We start from the raw sequence: 13,860 nt of genomic DNA on the forward strand, positions 1-13,860 counted from the left end.
TAAAATGTTAAAAATTTGATTTAATTGATGATAACTATTAAAACCATATGTATATTATACACGTCAAATCACAAACTTCGAACAAAGATGGTCCGAAAACAACCTAATTGTTTCTCTATCCACACGTAACATTTAACTGAACAAAAATTATTATTTCATTGTACAATATATAGACAATATTTTCATGTTTTACTCATCGCTGTGTTACATCAAATCTTCACAAGTCGTCCGCTTCTTTCTTCTTCTTGCCAAGCTCATCCAAAAGATCTTGGACAAATCTAAATAAATGCGTACAGTCATTACTGCAGACGAAGTTTACAAATATTTTTAAAAACTTCCAACAGTGAGGGTCAATAGTTTCGTATGTTAAAACAAATCATTTCAAAAATACTTCAACATAGCAATTTTGCAATTGTAGTTAGGAGTTTCCACACAAGACGTTTTCCAAACATTGTAGATTCCATATTTCAGAAAATTCTCATTGTGTACGCCCTTCAATATCCAATACGTTCTTACTTTTGAAAAGTCTCCGTTCCTTGTTGCAATTGTTTTTTAGCTTCGTGTGTCTCCGTTGATAGTTGAAGCAATCTATAAATAGAAAGTTTAGGCAAATTGTTTGTAACCGATTTTATGTCCTTTTGGAACAAATGAAAAAATATATGCCCCAATGATTTATTAACTGAATCCTGCAACAATTGTTAAAATTTAAACAACTTTGTGTTTTCTGGAGTAATCACTAGTTCTGTAAGGGCCTCCAGTGTGAATCATATAGACCGTTAATAAGTAAAAACATGTCGATGACAAGTCGTAAACCGTACAAATCAAACGCACAAATTAAATTCTTACTGTTCATTTATGTCCTCAATGAAAACAGATCTGATTTCCGCCCCCTTTCGTCCGTTCGGCAAATCGTCTTTGTCGACATACTGCTGGTCAGATGAATTGCTTTGCACGCTGATTGCACGACGAACCTGGGAACGAACCTCGCTCAAGATGTTTTTCATCCTAGTCATGTGATTGGCCCGCCACTATAAGAAATAATTAAAACAAAATCACCGCCTGCATACTATGGTCTGCAAGACAGGCTACCCTACATCTAACATTTTCATACTCCATTTCGAAGTGCATATTAAGATAAACCGGCATGTCAAAGTTGTATCATTAAAGGCCTTTAGAAAAAACACCTTTAGCTATATCATTGAATGGCAAACCTGTTCTTCGCTAACAGAAAGAGCAGAAAACATGTCGGCGAAGGATTCCAACTCTTCTCGCCTTTTTTTCAGGTTACTTCGGCGATCAAAAACAGTTCTACATATAACAGGTGAAAAAGATCAAGGTTTAAACGTGTGCTTTAAACGTTCGTTTTTTCAGAAATCAAAAAAATCACGTAATCTTCTCATGCAGATTCGAAATATCGTACACAAAAATTCGTGTCGACCTTCTTCGTGAACTTACTCTAGCCATTTCTTAAAGTTGTCGTGCAATATCGTACACAAAAATTCGTGTCGACCTTCTTCGTGAACTTACTCTAGCCATTTCTTAAAGTTGTCGTGCAATATCGTACACAAAAATTCGTGTCGACCTTCTTCGTGTACTTACTCTAGCCATTTCTTAAAGTTGTCGTGCAATATCGTACACAAAAAATCGTGTCGACCTTCTTCGTGAACTTACTCTAGCCATTTCTTAAAGTTGTCGTGCAATATCGTACACAAAAATCGTGTCGACCTTCTTCGTGTACTTACTCTAGCCATTTCTTAAAGTTGTCGTGCAATATCGTACACAAAAATTCGTGTCGACCTTCTTCGTGTACTTACTCTAGCCATTTCTTAAAGTTGTCGTGCAATATCGTACACAAAAAATCGTGTCGACCTTCTTCGTGAACTTACTCTAGCCATTTCTTAAAGTTGTCGTGCAATATCGTACACAAAAATCGTGTCGACCTTCTTCGTGTACTTACTCTAGCCATTTCTTAAAGTTGTCGTGCAATATCGTACACAAAAATCGTGTCGACCTTCTTCGTGAACTTACTCTAGCCATTTCTTAAAGTTGTCGTGCAATATCGTACACAAAAATCGTGTCGACCTTCTTCGTGAACTTACTCTAGCCATTTCTTAAAGTTGTCGTGCAATATCGTACACAAAATTCGTGTCGACCTTCTTCGTGAACTTACTCTAGCCATTTCTTAAAGTTGTCGTGCAATATCGTACACAAAATTCGTGTCGACCTTCTTCGTGTACTTACTCTAGCCATTTCTTAAAGTTGTCGTGCAATATCGTCGTGTCGACCTTCTTCGTGAACTTACTCTAGCCATTTCTTAAAGTTGTCGTGCAATATCGTACACAAAAATCGTGTCGACCTTCTTCGTGTACCTCTAGCCATTTCTTAAAGTTGTCGTGCAATATCGTACACAAAAATCGTGTCGACCTTCTTCGTGAACTTACTCTAGCCATTTCTTAAAGTTGTCGTGCAATATCGTACACAAAATTCGTGTCGACCTTCTTCGTGAACTTACTCTAGCCATTTCTTAAAGTTGTCGTGCAATATCGTACACAAAATTCGTGTCGACCTTCTTCGTGTACTTACTCTAGCCATTTCTTAAAGTTGTCGTGCAATATCGTACACAAAAATCGTGTCGACCTTCTTCGTGAACTTACTCTAGCCATTTCTTAAAGTTGTCGTGCAATATCGTACACAAAAATCGTGTCGACCTTCTTCGTGTACTTACTCTAGCCATTTCTTAAAGTTGTCGTGCAATATCGTACACAAAAATCGTGTCGACCTTCTTCGTGAACTTACTCTAGCCATTTCTTAAAGTTGTCGTGCAATATCGTACACAAAAATCGTGTCGACCTTCTTCGTGAACTTACTCTAGCCATTTCTTAAAGTTGTCGTGCAATATCGTACACAAAAATCGTGTCGACCTTCTTCGTGAACTTACTCTAGCCATTTCTTAAAGTTGTCGTGCAATATCGTACACAAAAATTCGTGTCGACCTTCTTCGTGTACTTACTCTAGCCATTTCTTAAAGTTGTCGTGCAATATCGTACACAAAAAATCGTGTCGACCTTCTTCGTGAACTTACTCTAGCCATTTCTTAAGTTGTCGTGCAATATCGTACACAAAAATTCGTGTCGACCTTCTTCGTGTACTTACTCTAGCCATTTCTTAAAGTTGTCGTGCAATATCGTACACAAAATTCGTGTCGACCTTCTTCGTGTACTTACTCTAGCCATTTCTTAAAGTTGTCGTGCAATATCGTACACAAAAATCGTGTCGACCTTCTTCGTGAACTTACTCTAGCCATTTCTTAAAGTTGTCGTGCAATATCGTACACAAAATTCGTGTCGACCTTCTTCGTGAACTTACTCTAGCCATTTCTTAAAGTTGTCGTGCAATATCGTACACAAAAATCGTGTCGACCTTCTTCGTGAACTTACTCTAGCCATTTCTTAAAGTTGTCGTGCAATATCGTACACAAAAATCGTGTCGACCTTCTTCGTGAACTTACTCTAGCCATTTCTTAAAGTTGTCGTGCAATATCGTACACAAAAATCGTGTCGACCTTCTTCGTGTGTACTCTAGCCATTTCTTAAAGTTGTCGTGCAATATCGTACACAAAAATTCGTGTCGACCTTCTTCGTGTACTTACTCTAGCCATTTCTTAAAGTTGTCGTGCAATATCGTACACAAAAATCGTGTCGACCTTCTTCGTGAACTTACTCTAGCCATTTCTTAAAGTTGTCGTGCAATATCGTACACAAAAATTCGTGTCGACCTTCTTCGTGTACTTACTCTAGCCATTTCTTAAAGTTGTCGTGCAATATCGTACACAAAAATCGTGTCGACCTTCTTCGTGAACTTACTCTAGCCATTTCTTAAAGTTGTCGTGCAATATCGTACACAAAAATCGTGTCGACCTTCTTCGTGAACTTACTCTAGCCATTTCTTAAAGTTGTCGTGCAATATCGTACACAAAAATCGTGTCGACCTTCTTCGTGAACTTACTCTAGCCATTTCTTAAAGTTGTCGTGCAATATCGTACACAAAATTCGTGTCGACCTTCTTCGTGAACTTACTCTAGCCATTTCTTAAAGTTGTCGTGCAATATCGTACACAAAAATCGTGTCGACCTTCTTCGTGAACTTACTCTAGCCATTTCTTAAAGTTGTCGTGCAATATCGTACACAAAAATCGTGTCGACCTTCTTCGTGAACTTACTCTAGCCATTTCTTAAAGTTGTCGTGCAATATCGTACACAAAAATCGTGTCGACCTTCTTCGTGTACTTACTCTAGCCATTTCTTAAAGTTGTCGTGCAATATCGTACACAAAATTCGTGTCGACCTTCTTCGTGTACTTACTCTAGCCATTTCTTAAAGTTGTCGTGCAATATCGTACACAAAAATCGTGTCGACCTTCTTCGTGAACTTACTCTAGCCATTTCTTAAAGTTGTCGTGCAATATCGTACACAAAAATTCGTGTCGACCTTCTTCGTGTACTTACTCTAGCCATTTCTTAAAGTTGTCGTGCAATATCGTACACAAAAATCGTGTCGACCTTCTTCGTGTACTTACTCTAGCCATTTCTTAAAGTTGTCGTGCAATATCGTACACAAAAATCGTGTCGACCTTCTTCGTGAACTTACTCTAGCCATTTCTTAAAGTTGTCGTGCAATATCGTACACAAAAATCGTGTCGACCTTCTTCGTGTACTTACTCTAGCCATTTCTTAAAGTTGTCGTGCAATATCGTACACAAAATTCGTGTCGACCTTCTTCGTGTACTTACTCTAGCCATTTCTTAAAGTTGTCGTGCAATATCGTACACAAAAATCGTGTCGACCTTCTTCGTGAACTTACTCTAGCCATTTCTTAAAGTTGTCGTGCAATATCGTACACAAAATTCGTGTCGACCTTCTTCGTGTACTTACTCTAGCCATTTCTTAAAGTTGTCGTGCAATATCGTACACAAAAATCGTGTCGACCTTCTTCGTGAACTTACTCTAGCCATTTCTTAAGTTGTCGTGCAATATCGTACACAAAAATTCGTGTCGACCTTCTTCGTGTACTTACTCTAGCCATTTCTTAAAGTTGTCGTGCAATATCGTACACAAAATTCGTGTCGACCTTCTTCGTGTACTTACTCTAGCCATTTCTTAAAGTTGTCGTGCAATATCGTACACAAAAATCGTGTCGACCTTCTTCGTGAACTTACTCTAGCCATTTCTTAAAGTTGTCGTGCAATATCGTACACAAAAATTCGTGTCGACCTTCTTCGTGTACTTACTCTAGCCATTTCTTAAAGTTGTCGTGCAATATCGTACACAAAAATCGTGTCGACCTTCTTCGTGTACTTACTCTAGCCATTTCTTAAAGTTGTCGTGCAATATCGTACACAAAAATCGTGTCGACCTTCTTCGTGTACTTACTCTAGCCATTTCTTAAAGTTGTCGTGCAATATCGTACACAAAAATTCGTGTCGACCTTCTTCGTGTACTTACTCTAGCCATTTCTTAAAGTTGTCGTGCACAGTTTGTCGCCTCAGTTGACAATCCTCCAACACTTCTTTGGCTTTTTCGAAATATTCCAGAAGACGCAATCTGCAACATGGAGAGGAACGACAAAAAAGTTAGAAATTTTTGTTTTAGATAATCCTTCTTCTTCGTCTAACTGCATTTTATTCGGGGGGGGGAGGGGGGATGTATAACGCCAAAAAATGTATTATCACTTGCATGAATACAATGAACTGAAAAGTTTATGTACCAATATGTACCTATATGTGCCTAGATCAAACACTATGAACACTAGTGCACTAACATATCCACTTAATCTAAATTTGTTTTCTTCAAAATATATTTACTGTCGCCTAATGCAGTTGGCCGTATAGTTCAACTAACATTCGACAGAACGTTTTGTTAAATTTAAATTTAACAAAGTTTTGTAATGGACAAAAAAACAACCACGTGAATAAACACATGAATTGAATGAGTGAAAATTGAAAAGTACTGCAAGGTACGTACCTAGCTACACATAGGATAACGTACAATAATGCATTTAACTTTTCACTGGTTCTTATTTTCTTTTGAAACAGCTTATTTACATTGTTTAAGGGAAAGTTATTTTTTCAGTAAGCAATTTGATCGAAACATTGGACAAACATAAAAAACTTTGCGACAAGTTTTGGTGATTTGAAATGAATAAATTTGCATAAATGCTATTCGTCATAATGTTTCGTCAAACCAGCGCAGTTTACCTTTCAAATTTATGATCTTCTAAGTCGCTTTGTACACATTCTACGGAAGATTTAAACATAGTAAAGTATATTATAAACGTAGTTTCTACGTTCTAAAAAACTTTAGGCCACAAGTTTTTGCTCATGATCAAGTAACCGAATGACGGATAGCCATTGAAATAGGCTACGGTGCATCTTTTACGCATTTTTAAGACATTGTCAATTTATACAAACATGGATAAGATTTGGCCGACGATTATATTGCAATTGTGGTTTTATGCGCAGTAACTTTATCACTATGAAATCAAATTTCATTTTCAGGCCTCAAATCCAAGGGAGGGGGAGGAGGGGATGAGCCCCGCACCTTTCAGTAAATAAATGGAGTACAGACTGTAAAGCATACGGATACTACTAACAGACCTTGAGATACTCACCCCCTTTCCAAAACAGATTTGCGCACTTGTTTCGTTTGCTTTTGAAGTACTTACCCATTGTATCAGAGAGATATTTTGTAACTCAAAAGTACCAAAGATTCGATGCGATAAAAACAATTTTAACTAGCGTAAACATTTCTCAGCGCATATACTGATGACAAAAATCTTAGTTTTGCTGCTCCTCTCTCATTTACCAATCGGATGAAATAATCGAACCCATGTCTCGATGCCTTTAACATCATTATATGTATTCACTTACGATGTTTTCTTTGAGAACGACAACCAAAACTATACACGATTTTCTCAACCTTTAGGGCGTACGTCTCGACGATCTTCGTACTACATTGACAACGAAGAATCATTAATAGCACTGTTTTTTCATCTGAGAGAGTGAACAGGCATTCTCATGACCAAGATCAAACAAATCTATATCAACAGTTTACTCACTAATTTTTAGCCTCGCCGACATTGTTCATGTTCTCCCATAGCTTCGTCAGTTCGTTTTCTAGCAGAAGAGATTGCGCGGTCGTTTGTAACAGCTTCAATGGTTCAGCCATTTGCATTTGAAGCTAAAAAGAGAATATACGAATCAACGTGGATGTGCGAGATAAAATGTTCCACGGTAACGCCATAAATACGACAGTCATAGAGCAAAACAAAACTTCTCTTTTTTACAGCGTCAAGGCCCAAATGCATTATGGTATTGCAAGTCATTTAGTGGTTGAATCAATAGAGCCCTGTATTTGGAAGATTTGGGACACGTATTGTTCTTTGCATTTCGCATCATTATCATGGTGATTGGGTAAATATGGTCACATGGATAACTAGCCGCCATTTTTGTCCAAAAGCGCGAATTATAACCATCTTTTTGATAGGAGATAAATTATAAATTTTTTTTTACAATGATTAGAAATCTACGCGCTTCCTTGTGGCAAAAACAGTATTAAAGGCGTATAAATTACACCTATTGCAAGAAATAAATGCTTTTCTATTATTATGACATCTATAAACACGTGAATTCCAAAGTTAGTGATCGCTGTCTATTCATAAATAAGAAAAGACAACAGAAAATTTGTCTTTTCACCATTTAATGCTCTATATTTGCTGGCTTTTGGCGGACGCGATTTTACTTCCGGTGTCCCAACTCTTTGTGAAGTAGGGCTCTGACCCCTACTGCAGAGAGCTCGTTTTGAAAAAGAGCTTCTGCTTAACAATGTTCTCATTTCTTAATAAAGCGATGAAAACACCGTCGTGTTGCATATACCATAAAGTGCAAAAATATTGGACTTTATTACGTTGTCCGAACAAGAAGCTACAATTTCATATTACCGCTTCCATTTTTGTTTTGAAACTTTCCGTCTCCTTCGTTAAAATCTTTAACTCGTTTACAATTTCTAAAAAACGACAGAAAAAACTGATTAAAAAGGGAAAATTTCATTCGAAAAAGAAGCCAAACACCAGCAACATCAAACGCACTTTCAGGTATATCTTTATCATCACCCAATGTCTGCAAGACTTCCACTTCAAAATCGCAACTTTCATCGAAGCACAAAATAGAAATGAAATTATTTTAGAGCCAAATACCAAGATATTTCCCACAACCATTTAAAAAACTACACGTCAAAACACATCTGCCTGTGAGCGACAAATTCTCATATGATGTTTTTTCTCACCCGTTGAGAAGTGTTTTATGTTTCATCACAATACACTGGCAATGATTCTCGATTGCTTTGGCACTATCCAAATACTTCTTTGCCTTTCTTCTCAGTAACATACTGCAAACACAGTTCATAACAAACGTAAATGGCCTTGAAAATTCAACATGGATATGGAAACAATTTATCTCGTCAAGTATATCATCTCACACGACATTATCGGCAGCGGCCAACATCAGTTCCGTCGACAGCTCAAGATTCTTAACGTCGTACAAACAGCGATAGATGCTCTTTGCTGTAACCTTAAATGAAATAGATGATAAAGAAGAGCCTCATACGAGCTAAAAACCATTAGCTTTTCAACGATTAATACCTTGCTGACAGCATGATCTTGTTGCAATTCATTCAAAGTAAAAGGCTTAGTAAACTTTGTCGTCTTCACTGGTGTAGAGTATAAATAAAGATATGATTTAGAAGAAGTTCACGCTTGGCATGTAAGTTATTCGTGGGCTTAAGAGAAACAAACATCTCGCGATAACTTGAACACGCAAGTGACAACTCCACATTTACAAAGTTGACATGCTGGAGAAAATTCTTTGACAGAGCTAGATATCATCCATATTAATAGCGATGCAGTTTCATATTATAATTAATGAACGGCTAGTAGTATACTCACGATCAAGTTGAGTGAACAGTTTTTCTGAGGGTACCATATTGCCGCCAAGAACAAGAACAGGTTGATTTACCTGTGGACGTAAAAAGTTAATTTTAGAAAATTTTGATTGAATACATTTACATAGATCACAACGCTTGCCCTGAAATTCATTGCAATGGAAAATTAAACCTAGAAAGACTCCCTTTCGTAAATCAAGCATTGTTCTCATTTCTTACTCTTGCACGCCATAGCATGTATTCTAAAAGCTCATTCAAACATATAAACTCAAAGAGTGGAGCGATTCACATACACCTCATAACCATTGAAAGACGGCATTTTCACTACACTGATCGCTTGATTTGAAATATTTAAGCGATAGTCTTGCCATCATTGAAGGAATGAATTTGCCGTTGATTGAGTGGGAGCGAGATTTTTGTGTTGCACTCGTTGAGTGTAAGTGTGAGCGAACGTTCAAAATACAGGCTTAAGTCTCCGAGACAGGGCAGAGCACCATAAATTTCGTTCAATTGATTTAGGAAACTTTTCATTCGTACTTTTGTCTGCGGATAAGAAGACACGGTTTCCATTGGAGAAGGTTTGAAAACGTCATTATTGAAAAACAAGTCCTGTTGACGAGCGCCAACTCCTGTCTGGATTGCCACAAGCTCTTGAAAACGAGCAAAGCTACGAAGGGATATAGTAGGTGAAACATTGCAATGAGAGCAAATAAAAATATTTCTAAAAAGGTCAATGCTTTCCACGCATGAAAAATACGCTAAACCAGGATGAACTTCACTCGTATGAAGAACCCTTTCACAGCCAAACAAATGGATTCGTTAATGGGATAAAGTCCTCATTTTCTAAGATACTAATTACATTTTCGTATCGTGAACGAGACTGAAAAAGTCAAAAGTCTGGAGAGCAACTTACTTGTCATTGGGATTCGCGTAAATAGTATAAAATGTTCCTGAATGCAGGCTGTATACGTGGATTACCTAAACAAATGATTGGTGAAAGCTAAAGTCTTCGTGTTTCTGTACAAAGCACAATACTAAAAAAACAGCGCTCAAAAACTACAAAAAACAAAACAACAATGTTTCAATGAAAAACTTTTTGGTAAATACCTTCATTGCTTTGATATTCTCAACAGCATCAAAAAGTTCATTGAATTTCATTCCTTTTTCCACGTCCGCTTCGAGAAGTCGGGCCAGAATTTTCACAAGAATCTCCTTCAGGCCTCTGGCAATAAATTTGTGAAAAGTATAAACATGACTTTAAAAGAGAGCCTCCTCAGTTGCTATGCGACGAACATTTTTTAGCAAATCTTCAAAATCATTAAATCTCTGTTTTAAATCTGCAATATTTACAACTACATGTAAATTTATTTCATTTGTTATTTTTCCAGTAAATAAATACATAAAAGTGCTGGAGTAAAATTTGCACAGGTTTCGCTGCTATGACAGAGCATAGAGCTTTTTATTTTGCGCTCTTGTTTGAACTTGTTGGAGAAAAAAATTGCCAAAAATCTTGACAATTATTTATATTTCAATGGTTAATATCGTCAAAAAGGTACAAAAACACGTCGTTAATTGATCTTCGTGCGTGGAAAATGTAAAAGAAAGGAAAGTTTTTCAGGCATCATTTTATCAACGCAAATTGAAATATTGTGGTTCAGCTGGAAAAAATACACAGCTCATGCCATGCTTTCCTGAACTCGGTAAGTTTATGGGTGACCCCCATTCAAAAAAATAAAACTGCACATCACCATTACACCAAAACAACTGAAGCATTTCACGGTTTGCCGTATACAAAAATTAGATGACTTACTGAGAAAGTCTTGTGTGTTCTGGCAGTCTATCGCTCCACTCAACAGGACCATTATTGTCTTTTTGAATTCCCGAAATAATTCCGGGTTTTTTCTTAGTCAAGATATCATACCTGTAGAAAAAGCAGAAATGACCACTGAGCAAACAACAGCTCAACAAGAAGCAGCAATTAAGATCAGTTTGTGAATATAATTTCCCTCACATCGCCAGTCGGTTCACACGACCCTGATAAGGTCTGAAAGGCAGTTTACCCGTGGCAACATGAAAGAAAGTAACACCAAGACTCCAAAGATCAATCTGGATAAAGATTACAGTGTAAGTGTAGTCTAAAATTCTTAGAATCTAGTCTAATGTAGTCTAAAATTCCTGAACTACATTAGCGACAAAAACAAATGGACTCGTCATTCCAATTTATTTTCTCATAGTAGCTATGTTTAGATTGTATAAATATTACAATAATAATTGCATGCATTGACTCTCAACAAACACTCTCTTTCTTCCTTGCATGAAAAAAAAAACAGAAAATATTTTGTCTTACATTAGCTCCAAATTGTTTAGGGGCCTGTCTTTTAAGAACTCCTCTTTCGTAAACGTCAGGATGCTAAAAAAATATTGTATTGAAAACAAACCCAAACAAAAAAGAGCTGACCATAAAGTAGGTTCCCGCAGGATCCTAATGGACGAAAGGAAACTTTTTAAGATTCTTAAGATATCTGTTTAATTTTCTAGGGAAATTTTAAATCCTAAGCTGTTTGTATCCTGTCATAATCCTGAAATGTCCAGAATCTAAATACAATCTTGCATTCAGGATCCTAACTAACAGAAACCGGGAATAAAATCTCGGAACATTTAGAAACCTAAATAATTTCAACAACACTTTCTTCTGGAGACGGAATTGAAATTAATTTGTCTTTTTAAGCTGATCTTACTACAGCTGTCAGAAGCTGAAATTTTTGGATACTAAGAAATGATACTGTAAGAGCTTACAACCCCCGACCGGAATCCCTTAAGATACTGCAGGATCATGAATCAGATTGAATATTAAAATTTAAAGATCCTATAAATCGAATAACGGAAAAGTCTCAGACACAAAGTTTTTGATACTAAGTAAAGTATACTGAACCGATACGTAAACATTAACGGCAAAGACAATTTTAATAAAATTTCAATACCAAGTATTCTTCCGTGCCGTAAACTGATGTGAATAGTTCGTCAGGTCCCAGTTCTCTCGCAGCGCCGAAATCAGTCAATTTGTAAATGGAACTGCGAAGAGAAATACGCAAAAGTTTGAGTTTTATTGCCATACTTTGAGTGGAGATGTTGAAATGACAAGAAGGAAGTAAATAATTATGATCACCTGCCATCGTCTTTGATATATCTCAAAATATTTCCAGGTTTTATATCGCGATGAATCAGTCCTTGCTCCGTAAGGTATTTCATTCCTGACACTAAGACAGAAATACATTATTTTAAAAAGACGAACTCAATTGTAATAGGATTAGAATGCTTCAAACGCATTAAATAGATATAAAACACCATAAATTTATACTATATATCTAGGGGTCACCGGAGGTCCAAGTTGTGCCAGAGCTGAGTCGGAGGCTCAGTACTTAGGAACTTTCTCCCATCTTCCGGAGACGACATTTCGATGCTTTTTGTCGACTCAGGTTAAAATGAATTATGGAGAAAAAAGTGTGGCATGTGCTGAAGTGAAAAGGAAGATGAAAAGTTGTCTAGAACTATAGTTAACGGAGTAGTGGATAGCAAAATAAAACTTAGTTTGAAGTGAGCAATAACTCTAAAGATTTAACGTGGAGAGGATTCAAACTAAAGTTAGAGCAATGTGAACTGTGAAGAAGAGGACTGAAACTGAGCGTGGTGCCGGAACCAGGGGGAGGGGGTTGGGGCTGAAGTCCTTACAACTTTGTATGAACGTAAAGTTGGGGGGTGAGCCCTCACCCCCATAAAAACCAAAAGTTTACACGTTTTCGTGATTACTTGAGAATTCTCTTTTGCTTGATAACTACGACTACGATGATCAATGGAAAAAATCTTTAGGTCTTTTAATGTAAACGTAAGTATATAAGTTACGGCTCTTGTTGTTGAAGCATTCTGATTGAGAATGAAAAGTCAAATGATTAAAAGTTTTATTGCCGTTTCTGAAGGGCTAGAAGGAGCATTGCGATATTGTACAGTTGGCATTGCCCAATAACTATAAGTTTCAAGACGGTACAAAAACTTTTTGATGGGAAGCACTTTAACGCCTCCACTCTCATAGTTGGGCCCTTCGTGCATTCAAACCTTCATTACCACAAAGATTCAGCTCCCTCCCAAACTCAAACCTTCCTTCGCTTATGGCGTGATTGGAACATATGTAAATGGAACATTGAGTTTGATAGGAACTGGAACTTCAGTCACTGTATTATATAGCCTTCAGGTGATGATAGTAAAGTGTTAAAGTAATGACATGGTGTTTAAACGTCTTTATTTTGACCTCAGTAGGAATGTTTAATGCAACCTCAGGTTCATTAATGCATCAAGAAAGGAATACTTCATATAACGTTTCTTCAATACACTCCCCACAATGCCTCCTCGAACGTTTCATTGCAAAATCTTACCAACATCGAAGACAACTTGTTTGAAATCATTTTCTTCAAAGCCAAAAGAATTTTCAGGTTTCTCCAGCATGTGAAAAAGACTTCCGCCAGAACAATTTTCCATTATTATGGCATGCTCATTGAGCTTGATCTAAAAGAAGAGATCTATGTAGAACCATATAAATAATATGGTTTTATCATATGATTCTCTTTTTTACACAATGAAGGAATAAGTTGCACAATATTACCTCCTTCTCAATTGCAATTACTTTGACAATATTCGGATGGTTGCAATCCATCAATTTCTTGAGTACATCAAGTTCTCGCTTCATTTGATATTCATAACGATTCATCCCATGAGTACTAAAGATTTTGACAGCAAAGTCCTTCCCTGTTTCCTAAAGCATTGTAATCAAAAAGTAAATCAGGTACACCTGCATGCCTTCTCCACTTCTTTTCCGGT

The 13,860-nt window shown here is 36.9% G+C and overlaps 1 protein-coding gene and 1 long non-coding RNA gene across 4 annotated transcripts in view; both read right to left on the bottom strand.

Annotated features, from left to right (window-relative positions):
• Nucleotides 1-13,860, bottom strand: part of LOC124433847 (serine/threonine-protein kinase TBK1-like) — a 15,525-nt gene continuing 1,665 nt past the window's right edge. For 2 of the 3 annotated variants that reach the window (XM_046983646.1, XM_046983645.1), the window contains 24 exons: nt 13,646-13,795; nt 13,419-13,548; nt 12,158-12,248; nt 11,973-12,063; nt 11,339-11,401; nt 11,003-11,097; nt 10,802-10,912; nt 10,099-10,213; nt 9,905-9,969; nt 9,529-9,658; nt 8,996-9,065; nt 8,693-8,760; nt 8,530-8,621; nt 8,338-8,439; nt 8,141-8,199; nt 7,994-8,058; nt 7,112-7,233; nt 6,924-7,003; nt 6,252-6,291; nt 5,500-5,598; nt 1,212-1,308; nt 847-1,028; nt 517-588; nt 1-278 (listed from right to left, as the gene is read on the bottom strand). In XM_046983646.1, coding sequence (XP_046839602.1) covers nt 218-278; nt 517-588; nt 847-1,028; nt 1,212-1,308; nt 5,500-5,598; nt 6,252-6,291; nt 6,924-7,003; nt 7,112-7,233; nt 7,994-8,058; nt 8,141-8,199; nt 8,338-8,439; nt 8,530-8,621; nt 8,693-8,760; nt 8,996-9,065; nt 9,529-9,658; nt 9,905-9,969; nt 10,099-10,213; nt 10,802-10,912; nt 11,003-11,097; nt 11,339-11,401; nt 11,973-12,063; nt 12,158-12,248; nt 13,419-13,548; nt 13,646-13,795 — 2,250 coding nt within the window. In that variant the 3' untranslated portion in view covers nt 1-217. Of the gene's footprint in view, nt 279-516; nt 589-846; nt 1,029-1,211; nt 1,309-5,499; nt 5,599-6,251; nt 6,292-6,923; nt 7,004-7,111; nt 7,234-7,993; nt 8,059-8,140; nt 8,200-8,337; nt 8,440-8,529; nt 8,622-8,692; nt 8,761-8,995; nt 9,066-9,528; nt 9,659-9,904; nt 9,970-10,098; nt 10,214-10,801; nt 10,913-11,002; nt 11,098-11,338; nt 11,402-11,972; nt 12,064-12,157; nt 12,249-13,418; nt 13,549-13,645; nt 13,796-13,860 lie in introns of those variants that run through there. The other variant, XM_046983647.1, reaches the window with a different exon arrangement.
• On the bottom strand, nt 1,716-2,341 carry LOC124433849. Its single transcript, XR_006944627.1, has 2 exons — nt 2,286-2,341; nt 1,716-1,869 (listed from the first exon to the last, which is right to left on the bottom strand). It is a non-coding gene; the product is annotated as an uncharacterized LOC124433849 (long non-coding RNA).

The sequence above is a fragment of the Xenia sp. Carnegie-2017 genome, unplaced genomic scaffold (genome assembly GCF_021976095.1).
Source record: "Xenia sp. Carnegie-2017 unplaced genomic scaffold, XeniaSp_v1 HiC_scaffold_14, whole genome shotgun sequence".
NCBI lineage: Eukaryota > Metazoa > Cnidaria > Anthozoa > Malacalcyonacea > Xeniidae > Xenia > Xenia sp. Carnegie-2017.